At 36.8% G+C, this 16,095-nt stretch overlaps 2 protein-coding genes across 2 annotated transcripts in view; both read right to left on the reverse strand.

Moving 5' to 3' along the window:
* LOC134844156 (iron-sulfur clusters transporter ABCB7, mitochondrial-like) overlaps window positions 1–16,095 on the reverse strand; it is a 281,118-nt gene that overhangs the window by 53,255 nt on the left and 211,768 nt on the right. Inside the window, exons 2-7 of the mRNA XM_063860696.1 lie at window positions 6,678–6,853; window positions 5,686–5,874; window positions 4,937–5,060; window positions 3,254–3,440; window positions 2,931–3,012; window positions 1,516–1,663 (exon numbers count right to left, since the gene is read on the reverse strand). Coding sequence (XP_063716766.1) covers window positions 1,516–1,663; window positions 2,931–3,012; window positions 3,254–3,440; window positions 4,937–5,060; window positions 5,686–5,874; window positions 6,678–6,815 — 868 coding nt within the window. The 5' untranslated portion in view covers window positions 6,816–6,853. The remainder of the gene's footprint in view (window positions 1–1,515; window positions 1,664–2,930; window positions 3,013–3,253; window positions 3,441–4,936; window positions 5,061–5,685; window positions 5,875–6,677; window positions 6,854–16,095) is intronic.
* On the reverse strand, window positions 9,771–10,796 carry LOC134844877 (uncharacterized). The gene has a single exon (XM_063861695.1). It carries the CDS (start codon window positions 10,794–10,796, stop codon window positions 9,771–9,773), a length of 1,026 nt encoding a protein of 341 aa, XP_063717765.1.

A 16,095-nucleotide genomic window follows, 5' to 3' on the forward strand; every position in this document is an offset into this window, starting at 1 on the left:
ATTGTGTATGGTAAAGAAAAACAATTCTGCGATGTGGCAACTAAGCCGACAAAACATAAGCAGACAAATAATAAGCCGGGAACTTTTTTTAAAACGGAAAGTTTCCCATTCGAAAAAAAAAACAAGTCCTGTCTGACTCAAACCCAGGACCTTTGCTACCCTAGACGCTTTGGTTACATCCAGATCAAGTGTGCCCGAGACAAAAAGAAACTTGAGTTCATCTAGTACCCGTTTGCATTACCCTTCTTATCGCGAAGATAGAACAAAAGAGAAAAACTCGATTAGAAGAAAAATTCTATTTTTGCACTATAATTTGTTTTATAATTTTTTGGCGAGGAAGCGCTAAATGAAGCTCTGAAAAGTAGTTTTTTTTCAAATAAAACCAAGCTTTCCTGGCCTAAACGAGCAATTTCTACATAAGAAGGTTACCCGATCGCTTGACTCACTCGAACTTAGAATAAAAATCAGAAACTTCAAAACAGTTTTTCTCGACATTGACAACTTTTCAACGGTCGGAACAAAAACAGATATAATACCCATATAGTATCCACGAGTACAATCTAAACTCTGATGCGAAGCTGCAGCTACGCAAAGAAGCCGGAACGCGGCATAAGACTCAGGAGCTATAAAAAATGCACAAAAACAGAAACTTGGCATGTAAAAATTTGGAATGTAATGAACTTAAGGCAACCACACTCCCTTTGCAGGCATTCAATTGCAAATTAAGCAACCAAAATTACCAAAGTTTGTATGAATCATGCATTTCAAAAATAAAAAGCGTCAACTGTTTGAAATTATTAGTTATCAAATGACACAGCACATGCTTCTGAATAGTGAATTCAGCATCCTGATTCAGAGAGCCACCAAAAGTAGCACTTTTATATACAACTTAGATTTGAAAAAATTCACACACTCCGCAGCAATCGTGTAATGAATGCGAGGTTGCATACACAATTCGCAGCCTTCACAAGAGCTGAATTGAAAACCATTAGAGCCGCAAACCATCAGCAAAAAATTATATCGAAATACTAAAATAAAACATACAACTAAATCAATCAAAATGAATGAAAATAGCTTTGGAAAAAAAGTTACCAGAAAGTAGAATTCAAAATCATCGAAAATTTAAGAAAAAAATGTGGGGCCTTAATTCTCTTTGAATTTCAAAAACAATTAATGATTGTCACTTTTTTTGATAACATTAACATAATTTATAAAAAAAAAAACTGGATCAAAAGTTTAAATTTTTCAAAATCTAAAACTAAATTCCTTTTTCGAAACTAAAAGCTTTCGATTATTGTGACCTTTACCTTTTTCCTTGTGGCGTTTGCATTCCTTTAAGCAAAAAAATTAAACTTGAAATATAACTTGAAAAAAAACAGCTGGCGGAAAATCAAATTAGAGCGTGAACAAATTTTAAGACTTTTTCCTGAAAAGATAACCAACAAAAAATCAGCTAGACCTATATAAATCTATTTACTACGTTCAAGAATCCTAAAAACAGAACTAGAGTCCTACCAATACAGTGGCTCTGTGCTTTATTGTCTGCTTTGTTCATCTGTACTCTGAACTTAGTCCTCCATGCGGTGGTAGCAAAAGTGAACCCCACGAATGAAGCTATGGTGGCCAATGATACGGCTGCATACTCCGGCCCAAGGTTGTACCACTAAACTAACACATGCAACATTAGATACAAAAACGACAACGGCAGCTACTTCAAAAAATTATGATAATCCCACAGAAAAAACCTTGGAACTTTTAGAGGCGCAGCAAAGTAAAAATTTTCTTTATTTGTCTTGATTTTGTCTTAAACTCCTTTGCAAAAAATTAGCCAAAAAACAATCGAATAATGAAGAAGCATCGAAACAAAACTTAGAAATTGGTTTCAGAGCCAACAATTCTTGAGCAGACAAGTTGGGCAGAAAAATAATTAATTAAAAAATTTTTTTTTAAATTTTTATGCCTCCTACAAAACGTTAAGATAAAACCCCTTTTGCTCCTCGAACTCAAAAAGAGACCTCCAAGCCGATATATAATTCGTCAAAACCATTCAAGCGAATAAACAGGAAAAGGATCAAATAAAACGAAAAAATAAATGACATACTGAAATCGCGTTGTAAAATTTAAGCAAACATTTAAACAAATTTCGAATACAACAGGCATTTGAAACGCAGACATGCTCATCTATTTGCCTGCTTGTTGAAGAAAGTACAGATGGTCATCACCAAATTCAGTCAGCCTGTGAAGAAAGCTGTTTACCGAAAAAAAGTCTGAAACCCGGTTGCAATTCCCTTGCTTGTCGCAAGAGTAAAAATGAAATTGTTCAAGGAAGACATTACTGCAACTGTGTTGCATCCACTCAATTTTTGCCCATTACAATCAGCCTCATACTTTTTACACAGAGGCGAAGCTTCGCTTCGCAAACACTAGCAAGAAAGATCAGAAGCAGCTCCATAAATTGCAAGAAGAAAAATTAGAAATAAGCCTCGAATTAGTAAAAAAAACCGGCTATGTCTGAGATTCGAACCGGTAAGGTAGAGACTGATCGTCTCAAGCACTAAACACTCAGCCACAGACGCTGATAGGTACCAAACACTAGCCACAAATAAAGCAGAGAACAGATATGCTATGCAATTACCAATGTAAAAATTCCAAATAAGTGAACACTTTTAATGAACACTTTTATTTGCGAGTTAGGTTAGAAAAAAGAAGGTTCATAATAATACACTAAGCTGATCACTAGTGTAATTATTTGGCTACGACTCATATAAAAAAATTGAGATGTAGAGCATTGACTATCTCACTTTAGATTTTTGGTACCAAGACTGCATTATAAACAAATAATCAAAATTTGCGCCCGACATTATCCAAGCAAAAGTATTGCGATTTCAATTTTTTTAATGATCCATATTTGCAGGTTAAATAGAACTTACTAGAATGCCGCTGACTAAGGACACTTCGAAGATTGTTGGTACTATGTTGAACACAAGAGCACTCAGAATAAAGTTGATTCCTCTAAACAAATGTGAAGTCGTGAGTATAAGACAAAATGGGAATCAAGATCATATGTATCACACTCATTTTTTTGAAACTTGATCCCGTTACCTGAACTAGTTCAATCAAAACAATCGAAAGTCGTTCCAGATTATGTCAGCTCTGCGAAAGTCAAAGATAAAACCGGATACTCAAATTTCCTGAAAACTCGACAATAAATGTTTACTTTGAATTTAATAGAAATTTCATTTGTTAAACGCACCTTGTGCCTCTGTCGATAGCTTTGGATAGCGCGCCTGTCTGTTTGTCAAGGTGGAATTGGAGGTCTAGATTATGCAGATGAACAAATACACTCCTCGCGATGTCTCTGATTGAGGTGTTGGTCACAGTTGCAAAGATGGCATTGCGCAACTCACTCATTCCGTAGGCTGTCGATCGAGCTATTCCGTCTGAACAGGAAAAAACGCAAAGCATTGGGTGCCTAGGTTTGTAATTTAGCTAAAATGGTTCAAATCAGAAACAAATTGTCTCCATCGACGCAAAACGGACTTAACAGAACAGTACTCACTTCCTGCAAAGAGCTTTCAAGCTATACTTGAACTAATAAATTGCAGAACGTTTTCTGAAGCATTTGAATGCATAAACCCGAATTACCTTACATTACAATCACAATTTCGGAGAAAATCATGAAAAAACGTCATATATCAAAAACTACAATGATTTGAGCAGTCAAATTTGGCGGCAAAATTCGCAACTCCTGAGAGTACCCTGACAGATTCCCACAACAGAGATCGTAATTTCAAGTTTTGTGAAATTTTTTTATATCTAAATTTTCAGAAAAATTTTGAAAAAAATCCAAAAAAAACGTCATATGTCGAAAACTACCAGGATTTGAGCAGCCATAATCAAAGGCAAGATTCGCAACCCTTGAGAGTACCCTCACAATATCCAACAACAGGATTGAGATCATCAACGTTTTTGAAATTTTTGAAATCTAAGTTTTTGAAAAAATCATAAAAAACGTCATAATTCGAAAACTACAAGGATTTGAGAAGTGAGAATTGGATGCCAGATTCCCAACCCCTGAGAACACCTTGACAGCACCCAAATACAGGGTGAGAATTTCAAAAATTGAGAAATTTTTCTAAATTAAATTTTCTAGAAATTTTTGAAAAATCTCGAAAATTGCCTATCTCGTAAACTAAACGGATTTGGTTATTCATATATGGAGGCCAGAATCGCAAAACCTGGAAAAAACTCTGACAATCTCCTACTATTGGGTTGCCAATTTCAAAGTCGATGAAATAAACACTGAATTTAAACTGGAAAATTGAAAAAAAACCTTAACCATTGCAATATACGATATAGCTTAAACGTGAAAAAATTCTTTTGTTAAACATGCAAAAATAATACGTTGAAAAAGCTTAAACATGGCGAGATGGTGATGCCCGCATTTAAATATATAATAGATCAAAGTAATTCTGTAATTCTACTATGACACTTGAAAAAAATAAACATAGCCAACAGATAGTTGAAAAAATGTTAAAGAATGGAATAGTTGGAAAAATGTTTAAGAACATGGAGCCCGAAAAAATTTATCAAAAATGTTTGAACAATTATCAACTGTCAAAGAAACAATATACCACGTTCAAGCTCTTTGAATTTCAAAACTTAATTCTGCAGGTCACTTTTCATAAAGTCTTTCACGTTTCTCGTAACACTTTTGTCGTTCAATATTTTTACAAATTTTTTAAAATACTTTTGAAATCCATCGCAAAAAATGAAATTAAAGCATGACAAATTTTAAAACACTTCCTGGAAAAAAAATATCACAAACTACAAAAGTAAAAATCACTTCTTTCTCTCTAAATTAATGAACAACTACGCAGAATTATCAACCCACAAAAAGTTCTATATTATAAAAGCGGTATTATAGGCAGCTTACATCCTACAAGGAGTGATATTGTGACTGTGGTAAAGGAATTGGAGGCCGTGCTGAAGTTGAGTGCGTTCTCGTTCAGGTAGTCGACCGCATGCTTGAACAGAAAGGGAACCTGAACTGTCAGCACCTAAAACACCAAATCATTTATAGAGTAACTCCAACTAGATTACCTACAACAGAACTCTATTTCTAGGGAATCTTAAACGCTTTTGTTGATTTTTAAGCAGTATTGAAAACATATTCGCCAAAATTTTCAGCGCGCAAGATTAAATGACGCGTACAGTAATTTGATCACACCACTGACCCACGCAGATAAAAAAAATTACCGTTTTTAAAGCGCGCTCCCTCATTTTAGTATATACTTGCGCCTTTAGAAAAATTTAAGGATTGGGAAACTAAAATGAATGTCGTAAAATAGGATCAATTTACAGTACTGGTTTTCTAACCTAAATTTCACCAGTTGGGAAGTTTTTGTACACCGAGTTCTCTGAAGTAGGAAAAGTTCTGGGTCGCAGTTAAATTACCAAGAAAACATGTCAAAACTTCATTTTGGACACTTTGTGTTAGATTTTGATCAAATACTCGTCACTTCCCTCAAAATTAGGATATATTGAACCAGAGGCGCTTTTAGAATACATTTAGGTTAAGCTGATGCAAATAGGATGCCCCTCACTTACAACTCCCCTGAATCCAAGCTATTTCATATGTTCCTCCAGTTAATAAAAGTAATGAAAATAAAAGTAAAAATGTACTTTGGATCCCAGCAGCAGCCCCACTGACACGATCACCCTCTTCTTGATGTCCCAATTGCCGTGTGGCCAGATGCGGGACCACAGTCTGCGCACCATCTCCCCCGACTGCACCTGGTCAGTGGCCAGGTAGTCTATCTTCAGCTTCTCCCCCACATGTGATGTGATATGCTGCTCCCGCTTGCTCTCTTTCTGAAACAGCACACAACTTTAATCACAGAAGGTCCTGTAGGACGAAGCTCAAGTATCACCACTACACCGGACATCATCGACGAACAGAAACCCGAAACACAGTATGCTTGCTGTTTTTAAACCTCAACTGGAAAAACACCGACAACAGCAGAGCAGTAACTCGTTCAACATCCAACGTGATTTAACTTTGCTCATCGCAACAATCAGCAATCAGCAGACTGCCACGTAGCACTAACTGTTGTTTGAAAAAAAACAGCTTTTTTCGGTTCATTTGATAAATTAAAAGTGCATCAACTGTGTTAACTTATTTATTCCTCATCGCATTTCAAAGCACATGCTATCAAAATTCCATAAAGGTGCCCCAAAAGTAGCACCAATATTTGCGCATTAGGTAGGGAAAAAAACAGAATAGTCGTACTATTAGACTACGATCACAGGTGTAATTACAGTGGTTGCATTATGAGTTCAAATTGTTCTTTCGATCTTTTTTTCAAATCGGTGGCAGGCAAGGTCAATATCTTGGAGTATAGGTAAGTCAACTGCAGAGACTTCGTTGGTTTAACATGTATTTTTGAGTATTTGGAGCCACAAGTCCTCAGCAGAAAACATTATTATGTAGAAAACTGAGCTTTTTAAAATTTCATGAAATTTTGCACAATTTCAGAGATTTTGTCTTAGAACAGTGACAGCCACTCATGTAGAGTTAAATTCGGTGCAACTAAAAATAATGCCTCATTTTTGTTATTCGCGCACTAATCCACGGCATAACACTAACAAAGCTGTCACAAGTCTGGTCCATGTACCTTAGAGTGTTTGGAAAATGAAGCCACTGTTCTTGAGACATTGTGACTTGGCGTGAGATTTGAGATGAGTGGAGCCCTAATGCCTCCTCCACACAAGCAGGAGTAGCAGATACGAGAGTAGTACCTGCGAGGACTCATGTCAACAGGTCACAATCAACATACAAAAAACATCTCATCTGAAAAAAACTGACCGTTAACGAAATTATATTTGTTACGTTCTTTATATTCTCCAAGGCATAAGTCATTATGTTCGAGTGCATTAAGCGCGAAAACACATATTCAACCTGATAATCCTGAGCTTCGCTACTGGTACCTCCTGAGCCATTGTCCTCAGATAACAGCTTGATGACAGAAAGATCTGTTCTGCAGTATCATTAGTCCAAAACTTTTGAGCATAATTTAAGCGAAATTTGCTGCATTTAATTTTAACTCTTATCCTTTTGGAATGATTAGCTTGTCTTTCCAGAAATATCATCAAACAAGAGTAACCAGTCACTGCGCAAAATATTAACAACAGTTATCAATTTAAAAAATGAAATCTTAATTTATTCAAAAATTTCTTTCTCTTGTAAAAGGTTAAACAGCAAATTATTGTATGCATTTGAACTATATTGATCAATCACTCCAGGCCGTTAAAAAAGAAAAGAATTCAAAGAAGAAATGCACGGGGCAAACCAGGCTTTGAAAATATACCAGACTTGAACTCCTCGCCATACGTGCTATCTTAAGATCGACCTTTGAGGTATGCGCTTTTAGTTGCATCCCAATCTCCAAAGAGATAGGCAACAGGAACCAAAAATCCGATATTTTTGATATATATAAATATCGATAATTCAACTTTTCAAAAATAATTTCTTGACAACGAAAAAAAGACCAAGTCACTCGGGATTCCAAATTACACTTCCTGTTCCGAAGGCGTATGCTTTACTTCTGGGTCCCGTGAGAAGAGCTAGAACCATTTTAAGGTTCTATAAAAACGCAAGTTCAATTTCTTGATATCTCGCGTTCTAGATCTCAAGACCCAATGAGAAGGGCCTTGAAAGGTCACCAGGTTCAATAATAAAACAAGGTATACATGCATGCATAATGAAAACTCATTTTCAATTCACTCGAAAGCATAAACATATGAAGCTATCGGAGTAAAAATCTTCAGCTAATGAGGACAAATCTCTTAACAACCAATAATCGAGAAGCCGGTAGAACAATGATTTTTTTTTCAAATCAAGAGATAATGAGAAGTTAACTCCAAACATGATAGTATAAAAAACTCCTCGTATATAAAAACCATATAATATCACTAGATCTGTAGAAGGAACAGAAAAAAAAAGATTTCAAAAAATTGTTGTGGTTATGAAGATTTTACTTATGAAAAGATATGCTAAGAATGGAACTAAGCAACTGTTAAAAAACTTTGAGAGCAGCTTCTCGATTCACTATCAATACATTGGTGATCAGTTGAGGTCCACTGCCCAATCACTTGCCAAAAAAAACTTGGGGGCTATTCTCATGGGCCAAACACCGAATGGGCGAAAGACTCATGAGCGAACGACCGAAAACAAAAACAGTCGAAAGTCAATTAGTGAATCAATTGCCGTTCAACTTAAAGGAACTAAAGGAAGCAATATTTTGCTTCTTTTACAACGAAACCCTTGAAAAATAAATATTGTTCCAATTCGTCGGCAGTCTGTGGCAATTTGAAAATCAGTCCCTTGAAATGTTTTTTTTTAAGTCCCTTGACTAACAAACTTGACAATCTCGGTCATGAAACTTTGATACTGAGGCGGAGCTGCGCTTCGCACAAATTGGAATACAAAACCAGAAAGCTGCCACTTTCAATACAAAACCAGAAAGCCGCCACTTTCAATACAAAACCAGAAATGTCAACAAAACTAGATCTATCAAAAGGAATCAGGCTAGTTTTAAAACAAAAACATGCCAGGACAATAGAATGTGAAATTCGAGTCGGAAGAAAATTTACCGAGCAGTAACGAAACCAGAAATACCTCAGCAGAAACTCTTCAAACCAAAAAAATCAAACTGAAGACTTATTAATTTCCCCTCCACCTCAAAACACATACAAATTTTTTTAGCTCGTCGAAAGACGCAATATGAGGCCATTAAGCCGACATATTTTATTGATATAAACAAAGCCAAGGCTAAAAAAAATACAAACTGCTGAAAAACAATCAGAGCACCTTAGCCAACTACAATATAACTATAAAAACAATTCTACGATGTGGCAACTAAGCCGACAAAACATTAGCAGGCTATTAATAAGACGGTAGTTTCGTTAGAAACGGAATATTTCCCGTTTGGGAAAAACAGGTCTCCTCAGATTCCAACCGATGAGCTTTGCCTTCCCAGGCATATTCGTTAACTCCAGACTTAACAAAAACTGAATTCAATAAGAACTGAATCTAAATTTACTATTTCTAATTTTGACCATTCAGAGAACAAAGTTATTAACAGGAAAAAAGTCTAGTACCTGGTTGCAATACCCTTGCTTAACGCAAGGGTAATGGCCGGATGACCTTGACAAACTCATTTCTGATGGTTAAAGTCTCCTTCATCGAATCCATGATACTCCATCAATGATTGATATTAATTTTTTAAAGCCATGTTTTGAGAATATATCTTAATCATTGGTGAGTATCATTGATTCGATGAAGGATACTTTAAACATAAGAAATGAGTTTGTCAAGGTATAGGGAATAAATTAGACCAATTAGTTTACCTCATTTCCGAAAATGGTCTGAACAAAAAACACCCAAGCATAAATTTTACACTACTTTCTATGAAAGTCGGAGTAAATAACACAAGCTCCGCTCCGCAAGAAAACTAAGCCGACAAAAGTTTCAGCCGAGAAAATATAAGATCATAATGTCTGTAGCTATCAAGTCAAAAAAGTGGTCAGTTTGCAAACTTACTGGCTTTAATCGAATCAATCGAAAAATATGGAATATAAGTCATCGCCAGAAAAACTTGATTTATATTCAGAAGAACCAACATTCTGAAATGAAAAAAATATATTTATCGTAATTTTGAATTTCAACATAAGTTCTCTAAATATTTCATCTTCCCTAGAGTGATCTACTATTCCTTTCTTGTCCACGTAACGGGGAAAAACTCGTCCCTCAACTCAACGGAACCTTGCAGCTTGTACCTTCCGTAAATATAAGTCGGAGCCCCAACAAACTTCACGTCCCCGTCAATCAAGTGAACAGCCAATGCTCTCCTGTGACGATCCATACTGATATTTGCACCAGATCCGTGAAGCATGTTTTGGTGGTGTATTAAACAAAAACCAGCGGGTACTTGAGGTTTCACAATACTCATCAACGAATCCATCGACAGGCTATTTTTATTTTTGTTAATAACTTCGTTCAAAGCAGCAACAAAGCGTTCTTTTTCCTCGTCTGGATTTTCAGCATCCGTGTGAAAATTCAACATGTCTTTAATTTTCTTATGAGCTTCTGCAAACTCATCGCTTTCAGAAAGGACTCCGAAAGACTTTGTGGTATTTCGCATCCCAAACAACAAATGTGATCTTTCGACGTATTCCAGAACTCCGTTTTCTTCGTCCGCGTCATCCAGTGCAATCCAGACTGTAATCGAGTCAGATCCAGTAGAGAAATCGTGGCCATTATATCTCTCTGACAATTCCTTTATAGCTTTGGTTTTCAATTCCGTTTCTGGCGCTTCAAACTGGCGCGAAATATAAGCTGAATCAACATGATACCCTATGTGTCCTTTCACCGTCGATTGGGGAACTTTCCATATTACGTCATCCTGAGCAACCCGCACACGTGTCCAATGCGGGTACAACTGACCCCCTAAAGATCCTATTTCTGGGCTCAAAACGACACTTCGAATCACATTATCTGATTTCCAGGCATTGCAAATTTCACGCACTACTCCTGGGTTGGAAATACCTGCTCGCCAATGCCACTCGTCAGGATATATACCAGTTGAAAACTGGCCGCGGAAACATTTTTCGAACTGAGACTTGAGTTGATTGATCAGAAACTGATCTTGAATTAAAGGAGCACAAGATACCACCAGGTATCCGTTATCATAAAAAAATTGGCGATCAGAATCAGTTAGAGTAATTTGATTCATTCTGATTTTGTTGTTCAAGTTTAGGTATCTAACTGATTTCCTCAGGGCAACAAGATTTATGGCGGACGCCAAATAGAGCTGGCAAATATGGTTTGGATACACATCACAAAGCACACGGTAAAACTTGATATCACGACGTTGTAACGCCCCTACAGTCGATAAGGTAAGCACTAATTTATCCGAGCGAAACAGGTCAACATCACAACTCGTCGTGTCTCAATCAACTCAAAACAAGTTTCTATGGAAATGGAATCAGCATCAACAAGAATTAAATCAGCGGGGCTATTTTTTCTAGGATGTTTGTTAGCGCATATCAATTAAAAACTGCGCTGCATTGCCAAAAGATCCAAAAAAAACTAAAAAGAAACCATAACAAAAATTAGCAGCATTTAGAGCCACACAAATTTGCTCCACTTTATTTCATACCGTATCTTTATGGTGACTTATAATTTCCATACGTAGTTTTCTAAGCACTTCACTTAGTAATCGTAAGCAAAAAAAATCAAAAAACTGGATTTTGTTACTAACAGAAAATCGCAAAACGACAACATTAGCAAGACATGGCTGGATGATAGCTTCTGGTTCTCTCAACGTGAACAGCATAACATTATAAGAATAAGTTCAAATGGTTCAAAATATATACCACGTCAACGCAAATAGAACAAATGACGCCAATAACACGAACGACTATTATGCTCAACCACGTCATTTTTGCCAGCTAGAAATTATAAAAAGTCTACCTGCTTTACATTTCAATTTAATTCAAATCTACAACAAGGATAAATAGGAGATTGCAAAATGCCCTACTCACGTTTTCTAACTAGAATATTCAACTATATGACCTTACTTTTCTCTTCAACCCGCGACTTCCTAGCAGATACATTTCTGACTCAACGAAATGTCAACCAGAACTTTGATTTAGAATGCGGACTCTCTGCTGAAGAACTTAAACTTAAAAGACAATATAGCCTTATTGATATCCCTGATCATCTAATCAAATGTATTTGCCAGCTAATGCTTGATTCCAACAACTTAAGCGGCGTTTTAAATTTAAGAACAACGTCTATCGCATTTCATCAACTCATCAGCAGCTTTCCTCTTTTGCTGACAAGATACGGTGAAAGTGAATGGCAATTCAAAAATTTGGACCAAGAAATAGCTTTTGTAACACACACAGCTAATAATACTAACTGGAGGTACGAGACAATGACTGTCCAATATCGTCATAATGGGATGAGCAGAAGACAAGAACTTTACCGTAATCATTCGCTATTCTTCAAGGCTAAACTGAAAAAATTACGCTTTAGTGATTCGTATCCATATGACTCTATCAGTTTTCGTCATTGTGAACAAATTGTGTCATCGCTATGTAATGCGGCCACAGAAGTGCAGTTAGAGGTAAAGAAATCGTTCTATTTAAAACCCTATAGCCACTTTTATTCGCACGTCACGATGCTAGATATTACAGTTGATTATCAACGTTCATCTTCAGCCGTGCAATTATTACATTGCTGTCCACATATCAGAGTTTTACGTTTGTATACCAAATCTCCTGAAATTGAGATCCATTTAGGACACCTCAGAGAAATGAGCAAATTAAGAGAACTTCAACTGCACGGTTTCAGCATAATGGATACCGGAAGCACGCATTCATGGCCAATATTCCCACATCTAACTCGGCTGGACGTAAATGGATGGAGTGGATCAAATAAAAACCATTTAATCTTGATAGCACATTCATTCCCCAGATTAGAAGCACTCAAGTATTTTAATACATCCATTATTGCCGAATTAGAAATACCAGATTTAGTTCTATCTTGCCATACACTTAACACTTCTTTTTCTTTTTTCGCTGACACATGCCGTATGATGCGCTTGGAGAACTTATTTCTGACGATTGATGCTTCAAATGATTTGAAGAGTTGCCTGTCTATTATTAATACGCAAGAGAATCTCCGAACATTATGCATAGGATTGACTAGCGTTGACGATAAGACTTGTGAACAGGATACTATTTTATTCAGCCTAATTTTGCCTATTTTACAATCACATCCGTGCTTAGAACTTTTCTACTTCTACGAGGCTTTCGGATACTCCAATCTAGAAGCCAGATTCAGTCACTATAACTTTAATTCTCTATCTCAGTTGATGTCTAATCATAAAGACTTAAAAATATTTCGTGTTGGCACAACAAATTTCTACCAGAACTACAACAAAATTGATTTGACTTTCATGCACCGTGCTGCCTTTTTCGAATCTTTTTCAGGCTGCCCATTGGTCTCCACTTACTCGGTCAACGAAAACAAAAACTTGTCAAATACACAAGAAATTAAATAATTATCTGCGCCACCTTCCTGATTTGAATTTTGACCTCTTTATGCTTACGTTTATTGCAAGGAGTGGAGTGAAGTAATTCAAAATATATCTTTAAAAATGAACATAGTATATTGTCTACAGTATTTAATTTAGCATATTCTCTAAACATTTCTAATAAATGGCGAAATTTGATTTACTACACTAGTGGAAAAAATTGAGCGCCAAAAAAGTAATCAGGTTTTTACTCTCCACAAAACCTTTTTTTAATGTCCACTTTGGACATTTACTTCGATATTCAGCAAAAACTTTTACATATACCATGAGGAAATGATTGAAACTACCCTCTATGAAAAGATCATTATTTGGTTTCAAAGACCTGCTAATGTAATCCAGTCGGAAAATGCCAGATTTTCTCATCCTGAAGAAGAAAGAACACTTCAATTACACAATAAAAGTCTATGCATCAATACAGCAAGTGTAAAAAAGATTAGTTCGGATTTTCAGAATAATTGTTTAAGTGGTATTTAGTTCAGTCAAATAAACACATCATTGATATGCGATGAAATAATTGCTGGAATAAAAACATCAAATAAAGGCATAGCATGTAAATAAAAACACAAATGTAAATAATTCATCAACTTCGACAAATTCGTAACTGATACTTGCGAAAATCAGAACATCGATTTTAGGTACAAAAAAACACACATGACAGATACCGAGATTGGCCGCAACCTATTATTGCTACTCAAGGAAGAATTACGCTCCGAACTGTAAAAATTTAGCGGCTACAATAATTACTGGACACATCCCGCGGATCAGGAGGACTGACAGGTGGAATTGAGAACCCGAATATTGAAGAAAGCGGAAGTGTTCGCAGTTGTGATCCAAAATAGTTATTTTAACAATTTTTAGCGTCGATAACTTTTAGGAATGGCCTAAACTTTAAGTATCAACATCAAAGTTGATTTTCAGGAGATGAGAAGCCAGGAGTTTAGGGAAAAGTCGATCCATCTCCGATGAATGGGGTGGTTTTCTCTGCTGTAGAAACAATAGTAAAACAATAACTTAATAGTAGTAAGATATCAGCCCTGTTTTTTAGCAGGCAACTTAAACCCAGCCATAAATTTCACCATGATACTGTAACAGTCGTCCACATTAGTCACACATAAGGTTGAGAGAAATAGTCCCTATAAACATTGGCTCAAGAGTCAGGGACACTACCTCTTGTGTTTTTGGACCTCAGTCAGTCGGAGCCATTCCGGCTCGATTAGGAAATAGGACATCGAGATCGTGTTACAGCTTCAAGTCTACTATCAAATTAACCCACTCTAGAAAAAAGTACGTACACATGGCTAGTTCTGTGACATTCGACCAGAATGGACAAAATGCAATCTCAGCAGTTTAGGAATTTTAGCAGCGAACCTTCCGAGATAGTGATTTTGAAGGATTAACGACGTTATTCGGATGATTAGTAGAACGGTGAAGGTCAAGATATTCTAGTATTTTGAATTTTTAAATTTTCGAAGTGATGACGTAACATTTCTGAGAAACGTCAGAAACGGCCATTTTGGCAGAAAAGCTGAAAAAGCAACAGAACAACATTAGTAGCGATTGCGAGAAGAACGGAAGTTGTGATTAAGAAACGACAACGAATCACGGAGTTAACAGAGGACGTTCCGAGTTGCAACTATTGTGTCGCTACAATAGTTGCAAGGCCGTTGCGAACAACGGTGAAGGGTGGAAGACAGCCTTCCGGGTTACGGAGGAATCAAGCTTAACGTGCTTGATTCAGTGGATTCAAGAATCCGGAAGGGTTTCGGGACTGAGACTATTACCTTTTTATATAAACTTTTAGCTTCTTGTCATGTCCTGAATTGAATTTAATCAACAACTGGATTCATCTTGATAAGGATGAGAAGCTAGGAGTTGGGGGAAAGGGTTGATCCATCTTCGATGGAGATGATGATTTTTATCTACTGAACATAAACAATAATAATTCAAAAAATAGTAGTAGCCCTGTTTTTAGGAGTGACCTCGTGGTCTGGGGATACTGAGACCCAGCCATGAGCTCACTATTTTTGCATGTAATTAAGTTAATTTGAGTGTTTTGACCGAAGCCGAAAGCAGTAACGTTTTTTGTCGACCCGATGTTAGAAAGACCACCGAAAGTACTGGCTTGGTAGAGACGGTGAAAAGCATGCAAAGCTCTGTTTAGACGTTAGCCAGTCGTCTTAGGACTTAGTTTTAATCTCCATCGATATGTATATTCCGGGCGAATGTTACATAGATGTTTTTATGGCGCTCCTGGGTGTTATTCTGTTTTAACATCATGACCGGCAGAATTGTTAACGAGCACTCCGCGCCGAGCGGATGCTCACATTAACGCCCTTAATAGGCCTAAACCGCCGGGGCGGAAGGGTAGTTCGGAACGCAGAAGCCTTCCGGATTACCGTGAATAGCTTTTTAACCTAGTTAAGACCGAAAATTCACGAACCAGGAAGGGTGGGGGGATTCGCGGTCCCGTCATTTCCTGAATGGTCCGTGACCAAAAACACTTAAAGTTATATATAAAACCAAACAAAAAGTAGTAGAGTACCCAAGAAAAACAAAAAAACATAAAAAATAACCGAAAAAACCAAAAACAGTAAAAAAGTAAAAAAAAAATCAGTAGAAATCATCCCCCCAGACAAGATGTGATCCGAACCTCCCGTTTGTTGTTGATAGATATATTGTTGTTACAGGCATTTATATCAGTCAGGATTGTTACAATCAATTTTGGAGCCCGTTTGTGAGGCTTGTACTGTAGGGTTATTTGAGCATTTAAGCACGTTAATGATAAATTGCGCTCAATCCGGAAGGGTCAGCTGATTTGCGCTCAATTCGGAAGGGTCTTGGGAGAAGACTGATCCGGCAAGCAGTACAAGGAGCAACAAGAAGGCGCTCAACCACAACAACAATCGACTGTTGGGTATTGTTAACAAGT

This window comes from Symsagittifera roscoffensis, chromosome 4 (genome assembly GCF_963678635.1).
Source record: "Symsagittifera roscoffensis chromosome 4, txSymRosc1.1, whole genome shotgun sequence".
Lineage (NCBI taxonomy): Eukaryota > Metazoa > Xenacoelomorpha > Acoela > Convolutidae > Symsagittifera > Symsagittifera roscoffensis.